Source organism: Diabrotica virgifera, chromosome 2, assembly GCF_917563875.1.
Source record: "Diabrotica virgifera virgifera chromosome 2, PGI_DIABVI_V3a".
In the NCBI taxonomy this organism is placed as follows: Eukaryota; Metazoa; Arthropoda; class Insecta; order Coleoptera; family Chrysomelidae; genus Diabrotica; species Diabrotica virgifera.
This window is the reverse complement of record NC_065444.1, coordinates 26,907,175-26,925,600: the sequence shown is the minus strand read 5'-3', so window position 1 is coordinate 26,925,600 and position 18,426 is coordinate 26,907,175. Positions and strand designations below refer to the sequence as shown.

Below are 18,426 nucleotides of genomic sequence, written 5' to 3'. Positions count from 1 at the left end.
AATGTTTCTTTTTAGAACTTCATATTATACCGGGTTAGAGACTCTACTCACCCCTTATTTTATATTAGACTTTTCAACGCTCTTTGAGGAATTCTCTAACCTTTTCCCCAGTGAAATTGCAGCAGGTTCTATATTGATAGCAGTAAAATTTATTCCACAAAGACAAGCAACAAATGGTTTTGAACTATTTGAAAAAAAAGCAATACCAACGGAAAAATTAGCAAGAGCTCACCAGTTTCAAATGAAACTTCTCCAGTCCATGTCTACGGTGGATGAAAACATATAGACGGAGAGGCAGCGCTGAAAAATCTCTTTGAATTTACTAAAGTAAAATTTTTCACAGTTGATTACTGTGATTGTGTAGAGAAACATACTGCGGTCGGTCAAGCGAAACGTAGAACAGGGGTTACTGAGAGGGTATCAAAGTTGCTTTCCTACGAAGGTAATTAAATCCATTTACTAAGGCTGAAAATCAGTACACACATTCTAAATTGAATATAAATAAAAGTTATTATAGTGGGTCGGCTGTATGACGGGAGAGAGCCGGTCGGTCGGCCCCAATGAATGTACAGGGCTATTCACTATATTTTGACCCCCTTGTAAACTGCTTTATTTACAGAATTAGAAAAAAATGTAAAATACAAAAGTTATTCGATTTTTAATTATGATTTTTTCACATAAATATCGTACTAGTGACGTCTTCCGTCTGGGCGTGATGACGTAATCGACTATTTTTTTTAAATGAGAATAGGGGTCGTGTGCTAGCTCATTTGAAAGATTATTCAATTAAACAATTAATTTAATTAAAAAAAATTTTGGACACCCTGTATAATTAATCATGTTAATATTTATATTACTGAATAGGGAATTGAATAACCTTTCAAAAGAGCTAGCACTCGGCCCTATTCCCATTTAAAAAAATAGTCGATTACGTCATCACGCCCAAATGGATGATGTCACTAGTACGATATATTATATGTCAAAAATCATAATTTAAAAATGGAATAACTTTTGTATTTTACATTTTTTTCTAATTCTGTAAATAAATCAGTTTACAAGGGGGTCAAAATATAGTAAATAACCCTGTACAGGGTTATTCACTATATTTTGACCCCCCTGTAAACTCCTTTATTTAAAATACTATATTTTGACACCCCTGTAAACTCCAGAATTAAAAAAAATGTAAAATACAAAAGTTATTTGATTTTTAAAATATGATTTTTTGACATATTATAACATACTAGTGACGTCATCTATCTGGGCGTGATGACGTAATCGACTATTTTTTAAACGAGAATAGGGGCCGCGTGCTAGCTCATTTGAAAGGTAATTCAATTCTCTATTCAGAAATATAAACATTAAGATAATTATTTATACAGGGTGTCCAAAAATGTTTTTTAATTAAATTAATTGACACAAAAAGAAGAATGTATGTAGTTTATTTAATTTAAAATACATTTTACTGCTGTTAGAAAACAGAAATAAAAGTTTACTGCACAAATAAACATTGATTTTTGCTTAAGTTCAATGTTTAAACTGCCAAAAGGCAGATCGGTTGCAGATTGAACATTGAATTTAAATGAAAAGTAGTGTTTATTTGTTCAATAAACATTTATTTCTGTTTTTTGACAGCAGTAGAATGTATTTTGAATTAAATAAATTACATACATTCTTCTTTTTGTGTCAATTAATTTAATAAAACATTTTTTTGGACACCCTGTATATTATTGAATAGAGAATTGAACAACCTTTCAAATGAGCTAGCACTTGACCCCTATTCCCATTTAAAAAAATAGTCGATTACGTCATCACGCCCAAATGGATGACGTCACTAGTACGATATATATGTCAAAAAATCATAACTTAAAAATTGAATAACTTTTGTATTTTACATTTTTTTTCTAATTCTGTACATAAAGCAGTTTACAGTGGGGTCAAAATATAGTGAATAACCCTGTACTTCATTGGGGCCGACCGACCGGCTCTGTCCCGTCATACAGCTGACCGACTATAATAACTTTTATTTATATTTAATTTAGAATGTGTGTACTGATTTTCAGCCTTAGTAAATAGATTTAATTACCTTCGTAGGAAAGCAACTTTGATACCCTCTCAGTAACCCCTGTTCTACGTTTCGCTTGACCGACCGCAGTATGTTAACCCCTGTTCTACATTTCGCTAGACTAACCGCAGTATGTTTCTCTACACAATCACAGTAATCAACTGTGAAATAACTAGCTTTAGTAAATTCAAAGAGATTTTTCAGCGCTGTCTCTTGGACTATAATGTTATACACTCTCTCTTATTTAGGACAATCTTCATGTTTTGCTTATTGTGTAGATACTCATTTTATCTACAAGTAGGATAATACATAGATTTCCGCATATTATTGGAGTAATATAACAAACTAGAACAAAGGGGCATATTTATTATAAAACCGTCGTAGGTAGTATTAAATGTTGCGCGACTGTGCTGTGTCTCAGTACCACATACACGCTGTGGATAATCACTACCTTCTACTCAGATAGTCTTTAAATACATAATTTTAAACATACTTTTACACTTTTTCATTTTTAAAATTTTACAGCACCATATGTATGCCGTATAGTCTTAAAATGCGAATCAATATTAATATCAATAATAATGAAATACAGTTAAGTCCATGGTTCCTTACCCGTGCGTCATTAATATCTGGCGAGAGATAAAATACATACTTTTTATCTAGCATCTTCCACAAAAGAAAATAAAAACGAACCAGCTACCGCCTGTTATTAAGTAAATACACATGTTATTTTTATGCATGCTCTACATCCAGTACATCGAAAATATATGGGTAGAAAAAATACACTTGTGGACGTTTTCAGATTTTAAGTACAATTTGTGACGTTTCTGGTTTGTTTACTTGTTGCTGTCAGTTTGTTGGATTTTTGCTGTTATTCTTGTCTTGTTTTGCATTTAGAAGTTATTTATATTATATAAACAGTTGTTTTCACAATTAATTTTATATTGGAGTTTGAACTTTTATGGTAAGTGTATTTCATTTTGCCATTCATTTACATACAAAGTTATCCTCGTTCATACAGTTAAAGGGAGCGTTCAAGTATTACGTAACGCGATTTTTGAAGATTTTTGACCCCTTCCCCCCCTACGTAACGCACTCTAATGGGCTTTTAACTATTGCGTAACGCAATTTTTTAAGATTTTGGACCCCCCACATGCGTTACGTAATACTTGAACGGTCCCAAAGGAATGGTTTTGATTAAGTTTCCGCAAAACTGAAAGAAATGACAAAAAGAAAATATTTTACTGAATTTTTTTAGATTATGGCTGGAAAATTTTTATCTTACAAACATATTACTATAATTTTAGTAGTATATAATTATATCAACACACTGTAAATATTATTGTATATTTAATCATATATTTTTTTATAAATTGTTTATTTATTTATTAATCACAAATGATAAAATAATTTATTAAGCTGCTTCAAATGTAGCTGTAATTCTGCACCACAATTTTAAAGCAAAACTAACATTTTACATTCTATTTATTTGATAACGTCAACTTTTATAATATAATCCGTGATCGGAGGAGTGGCCATTTTCTGTCACTTGTTGCATGGAGTAAATTTCCGACTTATTCCATATGCTTTAAATAATAATGCACGGATTAAGAGCCATGGACTCAACTGTATATTTTGTAATATAAATTTAACAGTATAAGAAAATGCAACGATCAGATGAACATTTTAGTATTTTAGAAAGCCGCCATATGTATCCTATACATTTGCCGCTCTCTTGGAGCACGTGAAGTAAAAAAATTGGTCTAATAAAATGAGCCCTAAGCTATGATTGATTTTGATTTTGGTGGTATTCCGGTCTACCCGCTAGCTGAAGTAAATATCGGTCTGGGTGGTCCAACCAGTCAGAGGCGTTTAGTTTCACAACGCGTTGTTTTTCTGCTTCCTTCTTTTCCCATTTTTTAACTTCCAGCTGTCGTTCTCTACTCACCTGGTCTCCACAACCCCATACTTCTATACATTCCAGATAGTAAGGAATCTTTTGCCACTCGATCTAGATAAAAATTTACGAATTATTGTGGACATAATAAACCATAGATTAAACAAAAAATATATGAATCATACAAAAGAAGATTTAATGCAATGACTGTCTGTGTGCTTTAATTTGAATGGCGTCAGCATTTTAATTAATCATCATCATGTAATAATGGCACCGGCAGCGCTTTCTACCGGCTCGCCTTTTCTCTGTATGTTCACATTCCCACCGACAACCTACCACATCCATTGATGCGCGCTGGCGACGCCATCGATGCCTAAACTAGTTCGATCCGGAATATTGAGTATATGTGAGTACTTTTCCCCGTTCATCTTTATCTTCTGAGCTATGATCTATAACATAATCCAGTTCCATAGTTTCCGGATGACTGAATGTGTGTTAATGATGCGTGTCGGCTGATACAGGAAGTTTAACCGTCCTTAGCGGCTTCTCACCCCTTTGGGTCCATCTCAAAGTTTGCCTACTATAGATATAACTCCTTTTAAGAGTGGAGGAGGCCTGTTGGCCACGGTAACTTTATTAATCAACGTAGCAAGAGATGCAGATCTTCCTTTGGGGGAGATATTCACGCACTGTGAGGATTCACGTTAACCTCTGGATATATTCTGAACAATGTAGAAATTAAAAATAAATACCTTTTCAAAGCCGCCATCGATGCTAATAATTGGAGCTCTAGGATCACTACCTACTCGAAGTCCATGTGGATATCCTCTAACACTAAAATTCAAATATAACATTTTGGGACCTTTTTCTAATAGTTGAAACCTAAAAATGACAAAAAGACAATTAAAATAACTCAAATTTTTAATGAAATATGTAAAATTTACTACTTTTATTGCGAATATGCCAAAATTTTACTTTTTGAGAACGATTTCCGAAGTGGAAATTGAAATGTTAAAATAAACTTATTTTAAAGTAAAATGTTTCACATTTTTTTGATACATATTGATAGTTTAAGTCTTAAACTTTCACTTGGTATGCGTAGAATTGCCGTATCTTCATTATTTATTGACTAATGTTATTGCAAGAAATGTCTCTGGGTAAACAAAATTTTTAGGGTTTACTAAAGACCACAATACACAACTTTGGGGACTTTATAATAACAAATATGTAGGTTAATTTTTACAATAGTTATAAACAATTAACGAGTTACGAGACCATATTTTGCAGTTTTCGAAGTAACAAATTAATTTTACAACTTTTAGTAATCGCCATTTTAAAGCAAGCTTTTTATGTTTTAAAAGATTAAGTTTTGTAATTTTACCTCACATATTAAGGTTTTTAATGGTACGCAAAAAATCAAAAAAATGGTATTGTTTACACTAAATTATTAATAATTAAAAAATACTCCGATATCTCCGCAGAAAACATATAGGTTTTCTTAGGAAAACAACTAAAAAAAGAGAGCTGCCAACAGAAGTGAATACTTCTTATATATTTAATTCTATTCGACTCGATTTATTTTACTTAACTTTATTTAATTTATTTCATTTTTTTATTTATTTTTATTTTTATTTATTATTAATATTATTTGTATTTTTATTTATTTATTTTTGTCTGATTTTATTTAATTTTATATATTAATTTGATTTAATTTTAATTTAATTTAAAATTAATCAACACCTATAGGGTTGAAACCACTTCGAACCAAGTCAATAATAGAAACTTCTGAATCTATATCTACCATTTAACCATAGAAAAATGTGTCGCACTATATATTTCGGAAAAGCTGAATAAATTAACAGGGTTAAAACCACCCCGAAGCCAATCAAGAATTGAAAATTTGGAATCCATATTTAGTTATAGTATAAAAGCATGTGACGGTCTACTTTTTTTAAACAAATGAACAAACCAACCCCTATAGGGTTGAAACCACCCGGAACCCAGTCAATAATATCAAATTCGGGATTGATACTTAGTTTTAGCATAAAAACATGTATCATACTTTTTTTATCGTATTATTTTTTTTGTTTGAGAAAATTGTACAAATCATCCTTACGAGTATAGGGTTGAAACCACCACGAAGACAGCCAATAATTTAAAATTCGTGATTTATACTTGAAATTACCCTACAACCAGACAAACAATAGATAATTCGGGATGTGTACTTGGTTTACTGAAAGTTAAAATAAATGTATCGGGTCGCGATATCACTCGCGTCACGATTTTTGAATGACGCCAAATACGATTTTAGTCCCTTCAACATTCCATACCCGATAATAAGTATTCACTTCAAAAAATTTCAGATATCTGCATTTGTCACAGTCCCGAAAGAAATCTTATTTCCCCGAGCTATATTTTTGATCTTCTTAAGCAACATAGCGATACCTAAACTCCAAAACCTCTCAACTGGTTTTGTTCGGTTTTCGAATTTTGGTCTTTATTATATACATAAAGACCAAAATAGAAAAAACGAACAAAACAGTTGAGAGGTTTTGGAGTTTAGGTTAGGTATCGATATCAATATCTATTAAGGAACATTGGAACTTACTTTGGTAATAGCTGAAATACGGCACATTCTTCTCCACCCCAATAATGATGTGACTCTCGCCATTCGTTGGGTGAAGCTATGCAAAACTTTTGACCATCCTGGACTCGAATAAGAATTAAAGTTGGTCCTTTGTAATTCATCACGTGATGAAGAAATCGGTTCGAACCCAGGCCCATCTCGTCTGAATCGTACAGGATCGACCAATGGGATGGAATGGAACAAACAAGTTTCGCAAGAAATGACATGTTTGCCAATCCTTAAAATAAAAAATTCTACTATAAACGTTAAATCATAAATACTTACACTATAAATTATGAAATAAAATTATACAGACGCATCGTATTGAAACTTTCTTTTTCGATTTCTTTCTTTCGGTTCTATTTCAAATGTGTAGAGATGTAAACTGCCCGGTCGAAGCGTAGCACTGGCACTGTTACTTTTCTGGTATACCGTAGGCGCTGGAGATAGCAGACTACCTTGATATAATTCCAATGCCACGTTAGCGGTATAAAAGGGACACTATTATTATTATTGTTTTAATATACAGAGTTGGGATAAAGTATGGAACCAAGCAAATATCTTTGAAACGAATAGAACAATATTTATGAAACTTTGCATGTAAGTAATAAGTAATCCTGAAAATTATAGAGGCATTAGTCTGATGAACAGCACATTAAAATTGTTGACGGCAGTCATAAAAGATAAAATCGAGGAAAAAGCGAATATGGCAGATGAACAGCAAGGCTTCCGGAAGAACCGCAACACAATAGATGCAATTTTTATTATCAGGCAAATAGTAGAAAAGTCTATTGAATATGGAAAACCAGCATACATGTGCTTTGTAGATTTAAAAAGTGCTTTTGACAGGGTGAGGCGAAATGATATCTTAAATTTATTACAAGCTGAACAAATAGACCACCAGATAATAAGGCTAATTAAGGAAATTAACAAGAACAACAAGACCAGAGTTATAATGTCAACAGGAGAAACAGAACGCATAGAACTAAAAGGAGGAATCCGCCAAGGAGACTCGCTCAGCCCATTGTTATTCAATACGATGATGAATCAAATAATTCACGAAGTCAGAAAACGACATGGATACCACATGGGAGCGCATAAAATCACGATACTATGCTATGCCGATGATGCAGTACTAATTGCTGATAACGAGGATGACCTACAAAGGCAGCTCCACACTTTCAATCTCACAGCAAATAAATTTAATATGAGAATATCGGTAGAAAAAACTAAATGTATAGTGATAAGTAAAGAGCCGCGTAGATGCAAGTTAGAAATAGACGGCAAAATTGTAGAACAAGTAATGAAATTCAATTACCTAGGAGTAGAGATCACTAGTGACAGGAATATAAGAACAGAGACCACAACACAAGCAACAAAAGCGGCAAGAGTAAGTGGTTACCTCCGAGAAACCATATGGAGAAACAAATATCTGACCACGGAAAGCAAAATAAAAGTATACAAGACAACAGTAAGACCTATCCTAACATATGCAGCGGAGACAAGGACCAATACAAGAAAGACGAAACACAACAAATCAACAATATCGAAACGAAAGTATTAAGATCAATAGCGGGCATATCATTAAGAGACAGACAAAGCAACATAAGTATACGAGAACGTTGCAAATTTCAAAATATTAACAGGTGGATAAAAACAAGAAAGAAAAACTGGAACGAACATGTAAATCGAATGGAACCAGATAGATTAGCGAACATCTGTAAAAACAACAAGCCGTATAGCAGAAGACCCGTTGGAAGGCCGCCGAAAAGGTGGAAAGACAATGTACAGTCAACAACAACTGAAACGGAATAAGAGGCAGACAAACAGGAGTAATCCTAGTTGCGCGAAGAAGAAGAAGAAGAAGAAGAAGCATGTAAGTACAGTGACGCAAAAGGCATTTGATGCCATATTTTTTGTTAATACTCCACTTCCGGTTTCACCGGAAATACCCTTAACTTATTTACTTTAAATGGGACACCCTGTATATTTTTTGCAGATTTTAAAAGAACTTGTTATCTTTAATTATTCATACATACCAAGTTTGGAAGAAAAAACTATTAAAACAAGAAATAAATCTCTTTACAGTTAAAAAATAGGTTAATTTATTTACGTTAGACCAATGATATTAAAAATAAAAAAAATAATTTCAAATGTTGAAAACGTTTGCTGTTCACCTCCTGACAACGTGCAAGCCTATAAATAAATTCGTGAGTCACTTTTTGAAAGATTTCTCCACGTATTAGATCACATTCATAAATTATTCTTTTTTCTCAAATCCTGCAAGCATGTTGGTCGCCTAACGTAAACACGTAATTTTAGATAACCCCAAGAAAAAAATCTAACGGGTTGAGGTCCGGAGAACGAGCGGGCCACTCTATGAATCCTCTACGTCCAATCCGTGGGTTTGGAAAATTCATTTCCAAAAAATGAAAATTCACCATAACCTATTATCATTAATGTTTCAGTACGATCTTTTCCATTTAAATGAACCATTTTTAATACAACTTATTTCTGTCAATTAGTTCAGTAACAGTTTTAGCTACTATACTAAATTCAAATAAGTCATGCAGTGCATGTAAGCAACAATTTTAGTCTAAAGTATAGATGGTACTCGTTTATTTCCTACTACGTTGTATTAATATAAAAAATTATCTACAGACACTTTTTAACAATTTTTTTCTACCAAATTTGGTATGTATGAATTAAAAATAATAAGTTCTTTTAAAATCCGCAAAAATATACAGGGTGTCCCATTTAAATTAAATAAGTTAAGGGTATTTCCTGTGAAACCGGAAGTGGAGTAGTAACAAAAAATATGACAACAGATGCCTTTTGCGTCACTGTACTTGCATGCAAAGTTTAATAAATATTGTTCTTTTCGTTTCAAAGATATTTGCTTGGTTCCATACTTTATCCCAACCCAGTATTTTACTGTTTAAGACAGAAAAAAGATGGTACTCCTTAAATATAATACTATGTACTAATATAATATATCGGTTTATAACGTCATCATCCATTTTCCCACTTCCAAACGCCACTTCGCCCGGTTGTTCTATAGGTCCTCTTCTATGTTTCTTTCTCTCAGCTCCTTGTCTATTCCTTCGCTCCAACTTTTTCTCAATCTACCTCGTTTTCTATTTCCTTCTGGTTACCATTTTAGTATTTCCTTTGGTATTTGTTGTTCATCCATTCTTTGTACATGTCCGAACCAGATAAGTTGTTTTGTTGAACAAAATATAATACTTATAAAATTAAAAATGAAATAGTCTACTACTTTATATATTTATGAGAAACTTACCAACTCCACTGTTGCTGGGTGAATGTGCCTTTTGTGGTCTCGAATACAGAGGAGGTAAGGCTCCAGCAAGTAGCCAGGACATGCTCATGGTCAGCAAATGAGGATGTGGTTTGGCTTGAGGAAACGGATTGGCTTCTTCTAATACGGGCGTGGCCAATTCTATACCTAGAAATAGATTTCTTTTAAAAATAATTATTATAAGCAATTAAACACTTAACGAAAAAAGGCTATGCAACGATTTGGTAAAGCTATAACACTTACATAATGCGCATGTAGAAAATTAAAAGAAATCTATGATTAATGGAGAAAAACGACTTTTGGTAACAAATGAGTTGACAGATAAAAAATCATGTATAAAATATTGTTTAACTACCTTTCTCCTTTTATGACCGATACGAACCCAGCCGAAAGTAACCGGTCGCATGTCACATTGGTGCTCGCTCATAAAAACAGACAGGTAGTTGAACTGACAAGTGCGTATGTTCAGTGTTTATTTGTCTTAATCTTTTTCTTCTTCACGTGCCACTCCTAGCGGAGATTGGAAATCATCATGGCCACTGCGACTTTGTTAGCAGCGCGCCTAAAAAGTTCAATCCAACTACATCCGAACCATTCACGTAGATTTCGAAGCCACGATATTTTTCTTCTTCCCACACTTATTTTGCCCTGCATGATATTTCTTAAAAGTTCGTACTTTTCACCCCTCATAATGTGCCCCAAGTATTCCATCTTTCTAGTTTTTATCTCATTTATAACCTCGCATCTTTTGTCTTAAGTTTGGAGTACTTGCGTGTTAGTGACGCGGTCCATCCATGATATTTTGAAAATGCACCCATAGCACCACATCTCGAATGCTTCGATGTTTTTTATGGTCGACTGTTTTAGTGTCCAAGCCTCAACTCCATATAACAGGGTGGAAAAGACATAACACCGCAGCATTCGTATTCGTAACTTTATGTTGATATCAAGATTGCAAAAGAGTTTGCGCATTCTATTAAAATCTGATCTAGCAATTTCTATTCTGTATTTAATCTGTTTTGTTTGATCAGTATCCTCTGTGATCCAAGCACCTAGATATTTATAGCAGGACACACGCTCAATCGCTGTATTGTCTATTACAAGATTAGCTCTGATGTTCTTTGATTTCGCGATTACCATACATTTAGTTTTTTTCAAATTAATTTTCAAGCCGTAACTGTTACAGTATATATTGAGACTTTGAACGAGATGTTGTAGTTCTACTAGCGTTCCCGATAGGAGAACCGTGTCGCCAGCATACCTTATATTGTTGATCGTCTCACCATTTATTATCAGACCAACATCTTCTTCTGAGAGTGCTTGTTGACAGATGGCTTCACTATACAGATTAAATAAAAGTGGCGATAAGATACATCCCTGTCGGACTCATCGACGGATTTGAACTTCTTCTGTTAGCCTACCCTCAACCTTCACATTTGCTGTTTGATTCCAATATGGGTTTTATATCTTGGCTGTCTATATTTTTGTTTATTAGAACTTGCCTTAGTGGTTCATGCTGTACTTTGTCAAAGGCCTTTTCGAAACCAATAAAACAGGTGCAAATTTCTTGGTTCATGTCTAAGCATCTTTGTGAAAGGTTCATTGCAAACAGAGCTTCCCTTGTACCCAGACCTTTTCTGAATCCCATCTGAGTGTTACTGATGTCTACTGGCTTATTCTATATAATAAAAAATACATAAACTTAGAATGACAAACACTGTAAGCAACTAAAATGCTATATATAAAAGAAGCATTTGCACCTAACGTCACGAAAACACCTGTTATTTTTAGTTACCTGAATATGGAGGAATTTCACAGTGATCACCTAAGGAAAATTTAAATATTTAGTCATTGTCATTAGTAAAAAGTGTATGACATCAAGTTAAAAATAAAAACTAATAAGCAAAATGAAAGAAAAGGTAATGACGGAAAATTAAATATCAAGTTTATTAAAAAAAAATCGAAGAACAAAAAAGGCAGTAGCTAAAGAAAAGGACGAATGATTAGTGAACACAACACCAACTACTTTTTACCTGTCATCTGTGGCTTTTCACGAGAATCACCTGAGAAAATTAATAACACATTTCAATACCACATTCTAATTCATAAAAAATATGAAAACATACATGGATGTTCTGTACATTCTCAATAAAATAAAATGTTTGATAAAAAAAATTATGTTTGAAAATATAAACCGAGTTTCAAGACATTTATAGTCCAGTCAATGGCAATTCTCTCGCATTATTTTCTGGGCCTGCACGGATTTGCATCAAAATAGTGCTACACTACTTTCTACTTATCCTCAACTTCACAGTTGACCCTGAAGGGATGCCACCCCTTCTCGGCGGTAAATGTTTTTTTATTAAAAATAACACCAGAAATTAATATACAGTGATGAGCACGCTAATAACTGGCAGAATAACGCAAAAGTAGAAAACATAACAAGTTGTGAAATAAAAAGAGATGAAACTAGTAAATGTGTAGAATTATCGATAGGAACCTATAAATTTACATTACATTATATAGTTCCTCACCTTTAGATGTCTGTGACAGGAAAATTAGACAACATTCTCCTTTCACAGTGACAATAAATTGTCATACTCCTCCCACAAGTTAAAAGGTGGGAAAGTATGTAATGTAATTTATAGGTTCATATCGATAACTTTACACCTCTACTAGTTTCATCTCTTTTTATTTCGCAATGTGTTATGTTTTCCATCTTTTGCGTTATTTTGCCGGTTATTAGCGTGTTCATCAATGTATTAACCAATTTTAAGCAACTACAGTCCTATACATTTATTCTGAAAGTCAATACTTTTCGACTTATTCGCAGGTGAAAATGTCATTTTTTTTAACAAAAACAGAAATTTTTTAACACTTTTTCAAACAGTTTTTTGCGAATTACTCAAACAGTATGTATTTTATCAAAAAAATCATTGTTATAAAAAATTTATCTTTTAAAATAACAAAGATAATGGTGGATTTATGGTGACTGCAGTCCCAATATAAGCGGAGAAATACTTAGCTTGTTGAAAGTTGGTTCTTCTTCTTATTCTTGAAAAAATCTTTATTTTTATTTTTTATAAGTCTCTAGCACGAATCCTAAGGTCGATGCCGCACTGCAGGAAGTTTGGTAGGATGGTGGATGGTAGATACCTGCCTGGCCACCATCCAGCTACTTATACCACGAATAATACAACGACGGTAGCCGCAGTGGCCTCCCACTACACCATCTAACCATCCGGTGGTCCGCCAGGCGTCTATCCACACATATCAGTCGTGTTTGATAATCCATCCGGGTAGCCTCGCTATGGAGGAAAGCGTAATAAGTGCTGTGTATAAAAGAAGGGCAATTTGGGACCCAGCAGACCCACTATGTGACGAAACATGGCTTAAAATGTTTTAATTATTCTTTGCAGTTGCATTAAAAAAATCAAATATTCAAGTCAGGTGAATATAAAAAAACAATTTTTGTTCTGAAAAGTTTAGTGAGTGAGTTTTACCTCTAATATGACAATATGTTAAAAAACAAACCAAATGTAACGTAACAAATGAAACAAACGATTCCTCAGCAGTCAGTTGGATACTGACTTCTGACTTCATTTCACTCTTTCACTGCGTCCAGGATGCAGCGACCCTCCACCATCCACCTTTAAAATCCACCCTCCAAGCCACCTTCTAGCATCCTGCAGTGCGGCATCGGCTTAAGGGAGTTATGACAACCAAAAACCTGAAAATCACCCCCTAATTACCACCCTAATTAAAAATAATCGTTACCCCCCTATATTTTACTTAATGTACTTATAGTTTATGCTTGAGAAGTTTGGCTGGTTGAAAATGCTTAGTTTTGAAAAAAATTGCATTTGAAGTGAGAGGAAGATTTTTATATTTTTACAAATTTCTTTCTTTTTAAATAAATCGAAAACCATTAGAGATAGGCAAAATTTTGTAGAGCATACAACTGTACGTTTTGCCTTTCTATATGTAGTTGTATCATCAACAATTATTATTCTTCTAGATGTCTGCTTGAACTAGTACACCTTCTTCTTTAGGTGCCGTGTCTGTATTCAGACGTTGGCCGCCATCATGTTTACAATTTCCTGAAACCTCTCTCTATCGGCTGCTGCGCGAAATAATTCTTCTACGGGAGTGTTCAAGTATTACGTACCGCGATTTTTGACCCCCCTCCCCTACGTAACGCACTCTAATGGGCGTTTAACTATTGCGTAACGCAATTTTTGAAGATTTTTGACCCCCCTCTTCGTTACGTAATACTTGAACGACCCCTACTGTGCAGCCACACCATTGTCTAATATTACGCAGCCATGAAAGTTTCTTTCGACCAATATATCTCTTTCCCTCCACTTTTCCTTGTATTATAAGGCGAAGCAGATGGTATTTAGGTCCTCGAATTATATGGCCGAACTATTCTGTTTTTCTCCTCTTTATAGGATTCGTCGATAGCACCACAATTCGAATGCTTCTATTTTGTTTAGCATTGTGGTTTTTAATGTCCATGTCTCACAACCATACAATAGGATAGACCACACATAACATTTCAAGACCTTCTTTCGAATATTCATCGACAGGTTTCTGTTACATAAAACTGGTTTCCAGGTCATAAAACCTTCCGTGATATTTCGATCCTAGTTATTATCTCTTCATCAGAGTCACAATTTACATTTAACCAGCTGCCAAGGTACTTGAAATGATTCACCCGTTCTAACTCCTCTCAATCAAGAGAAAGCTGACCTTGATCTATATTAATCTTTCCAACTACCATCCACTTTGTTTTTGAAATGTTGATTTTAAGGCCTTTCCGATAACTTGCTTCACTGACTAGATTTTGTAGTGTCTGAAGGACTTGTAAATTTTCAGCAAGAATGGCTGTATCATCAGTGTATCTAATATTGTTGATTACTTCTCCGCCTAGCCTTACTCCCTCTTGTCTGTCATCCAAAGCTTCCTGTAAGATTTCTTCAGAGTACAGATTAAAAAGGGTGGGTGATAAAGCACAACCTTGTCATACTCCACGTTTTATCAGTAGTTTTTCAGTACGACTGTCTCCAATTTGGATAGAGGCTACTTGATTGTAATATAAGTATTTCAGCAGTCTTATATCGTAGTGGTCAAGTCCTGCTGCCTGCAGGCAATCGAAAAGTGTATCATGTTGTACTCGGTCGAATGCCTTCTCGAAGTCGATGAAACAAACATACACGTTCTTTTGGAATTCGCAACTTTTTTGTAAGAGAACGCGCATACAAAATAGTGCTTCAACTAGTACACCACATACACTTAGTTTTTTGGACACTAGTAACAAAACTAGTTCACCACACACACTTAGTTTTTGGGACATTTATATTTTCTTCTTCTTTCTCCTATTCTTCTCCAGACCATAACTTGCTGATAGTCTATATTCAAGATAATATTTGTAACTCATTTCACTTCTCTACCAGAATTAGATTCCTTTTTTTGTAATTTTTGGATGTATCAAGTATCAATGATCTATTTTTCATCATATTTGGTGTTTCAGTTCAATTCTGCTTATGTTTATGTGTTAAATTCAAAGTTTTTACTTAATGACAATAATAATAACTTTGTATAATACTTAAATTAATAAAAATTATTATTTAAGACATGGATAAACTTACCACTGGCAAGACTATGCTCACAATCTTCCAATGTTCTCCATGATGTTGCCAAACAATGAACAGCATATCTATGAAGAGGAAACAGTAATCTGGGTATATTGAGTTCGATCCAATGAGTAACGAACTGTATCGACAATTGTTTCTTACTGTGGAAACAACTATCAACTACTGCTTTCAGTGTTTTGTTGGAAGCAAGGCACATTTGCGGACCTTCTGAATAATGGTCCATGCTTATGTGGTAGGTACACATTAACAGGCATCTCATTTCGTCTGGAGTCATTATATCACCTCCTGTATCTTGATTTGAAACTGCCCACATTTTAACTAGAGTTTCTCTTACTTTATCATCATCCATAATCTAAAATAAATTTAAGCTAAGGTTTATGAGAGTAAGAGCTCCGAGATGTTATGTGTTTTCTATACTATAATATGGACTTAAAAGCTGGGCACTGAAGCAAGAATATATAACTAAGCTACAGTCATTTGTGTTACAGAAGGATGCTTACAATAGCATGGACACAGAAGAAAATTAACACAGAAATATTGTGAGAAATGGGCAAAGAATATGAAATAATAAAATTAAGAAAGTTACAATATCTGAAACACATAATGAAGAGAGAGTGATATGAAATGCTAATATTGATAATAAGGGCCCTAATAACTATATGTTGGAAGAAGCAGTTATTTTACGAATAAAATGCCAAATTACCAAAATTCTTTTATTTATATCTTTTTAAATTGTAAATATGAAATTCACAACATTTTTTATGATGTATAGAACTATTTTTACGGGTAAAATCTTTTAAATTGTAAATATGAAATTAACATTTTTTATGATGTATGGAACTATTTTTACAGTTTATAAATGCAAATATTGCATTTATCTCAAAACTTCGTTTTGTTACTGTTGCTCTGATAGCCTCAATTGCTATATTGAGTTTCTGCCAACAATGGTTTTTCTTTGGCTTACTTGAATAAATAAAAAAATAGAAAATTTATATCACAAAGAACAATCTATCAAAGATACCATATAAAAACTAATGACTGCTTTTGTGGATATATTTGTAGCAGCATTCATCCTAGTTTCTCTGTTCCACCTAGCAGTTGCTTCTTGTAGTATATTTCTTCTTCCTGACTTACATATTCTGATTAAATGTCCTACACTCATTTGAGAAACAGTTTTTGGATAGCCTGAGCTTTTGCCACAAACGCAGAAGTTGTTACAGTCAATTCACTGGAAATTTTACACATTGTTTTCCCTTTATGGTACTGGTGAAGAATAATTTCTCACACTATTGGATCAGTAGGTTTTCCACGTAGCATTATTGTACTTTACTCGTAATAAAATTGACAGTTGTTAATTATTGATACTCAAATAAATGATCCATGACATTTATTGTTGACAACAGACAAGCTACTCATATGTTTAATTTCAAAGCCTTCTTTGCATTAGGCTGATAAAACTTAAGAAACGTGAGGAAAAGCAAAAATGTTCCAATATTTTAATGTGATAATGATACCCAACCACTTAAAGAAGAAAGAAATGCTTGCAAAGAAATGCAAAAGTTAGATATATGTTTGCTCTATTAGCTAGCTTATTATGAAACTAATGTTAAAAAACAAAGAGATTTTTTTTGCAATACAGAAGCAAAATTGAGGTATCCATGTATCCATGTTTCACAAATGTGGTCAACAGGTAATAATATACTCTCTCCAAGGTAAACCACAAACTTTAACCATAAATTTTGTGGTTCATCTTCGAGAGAGTACATTATTAATAAAAATATTATTTATCTATTAATTTGTTAAATATACTTACCCCTAGATACACTTCACACTGTTGTTTGAAGGCACTCTGTGACATATAACTATTCTTCGACTTGCTATGTCTGAGAAAATGATCATAGAGTTTCCCTCCCAAGACCTGGTATCTTGGGAACAAAAATCTCTGAAAAAATTATTGTTACTGTTTAACAACAACACAACATTAATGCTAATAAGTCTTACAGTGAAAACGTCTTTGGTAATGCCATTGACACCCTCTAGTTTTTGAGATTTTTCCGCCAGAATCTGAAACATATTCCATAGATGTCATGTCCTTGAAAACTAAGTTAAATAGCAAATACAGTAAACATTTACATAATTTCACGTTTTTATCATATTGGTCCCTTTAAATAGCGAGACAAGTATTAATTTATTATGTACATAAGATAAGCATAACGTCACCTTTGCTAATTTTTCTACAGGTTGCATTGGGCTAGGAGTTTCTTGAATCTGGATATCTCCACCAGAACTTGTCCTGGTGATACTCTTCCTGGAGCCGTTATTTGAACTGGCCACTGAATTTGGAGTAGCTGTACCTGATTTAGACCCATGGCCGTGGTTGTTTCCCATGTTTTCAATTTATTTTTTAAATCCACATTCTTTAAACAACTAAACATTTAATAATCCCATGCCAGCTGACAGTTGATTGTGCATCCCCTCCACTTCTATCATAAATAATTCATTTTCTTCTTCTTTTCTTCAATTATAAACTCATATTCCGTAATCCTGAGTTGTGTGCGGAAAAATTACTATAAAAACGAAAATTCTTCTGTGAACCATTATATTTGTAATTAATAGTTCTTGAATTACATCGACTTTCTTATATACTTTAGCATACTAATTAATTAATTTTAATAATAAAAACCTTTATTTGGATTCGAAGTCACGTGTCGTCTATAGCCTTGGCTGTAGTAACACAGTCGATCTGTCAAATAGAGGTCTTATGAATATATTAGTGGGCCTATCAGTGGCGGATCTACGGGGGAAATATTACCCAAGAAGGTTCAAAATTCATGAAACTTAGCGCTTGTTCACAATGGACGTAAC

General features: G+C 33.6%; 1 protein-coding gene across 4 annotated transcripts; it reads right to left on the bottom strand.

Annotated features, from left to right (window-relative positions):
- Window positions 1-2,100: 2,100 nt before the first annotated feature.
- On the bottom strand, window positions 2,101-18,173 carry LOC126879994 (uncharacterized). 4 transcript variants are annotated; one of them, XM_050643492.1, is made up of 10 exons: window positions 17,782-18,173; window positions 17,563-17,625; window positions 17,375-17,503; window positions 15,556-15,913; window positions 11,938-11,967; window positions 11,700-11,729; window positions 9,887-10,051; window positions 6,568-6,823; window positions 4,712-4,841; window positions 2,101-4,073 (listed from the first exon to the last, which is right to left on the bottom strand). In XM_050643492.1, exons 1-10 carry the CDS (start codon window positions 17,947-17,949, stop codon window positions 3,846-3,848), a joined length of 1,557 nt encoding a protein of 518 aa, XP_050499449.1. In that variant the 5' UTR covers window positions 17,950-18,173; the 3' UTR covers window positions 2,101-3,845. The 4 variants fall into 4 exon arrangements, with proteins under 4 accessions (XP_050499449.1, XP_050499451.1, XP_050499450.1 ...); XM_050643494.1 differs by lacking the exon at window positions 11,700-11,729; XM_050643493.1 differs by lacking the exon at window positions 11,938-11,967 and having other exon boundaries at window positions 17,782-18,172.
- Between the last annotated feature and the right edge of the window lie 253 nt (window positions 18,174-18,426).

Excerpts from the sequence above, each read along its gene's own strand:
- LOC126879994 (XM_050643492.1), bottom strand. The coding sequence starts at position 17,949 with ATGGGAAACAACCACGGCCATGGGTCTAAATCAGGTACAGCTACTCCA. Across the intron at positions 15,914-17,374 it reads AGTGTGAAGTGTATCTAGGG|ATTATGGATGATGATAAAGT; the intron begins GTAAGTATATTT and ends AATTTATTTTAG. Across the intron at positions 6,824-9,886 it reads ACCCAGCAACAGTGGAGTTG|GATTGGCAAACATGTCATTT; the intron begins GTAAGTTTCTCA and ends TTTTATTTTAAG.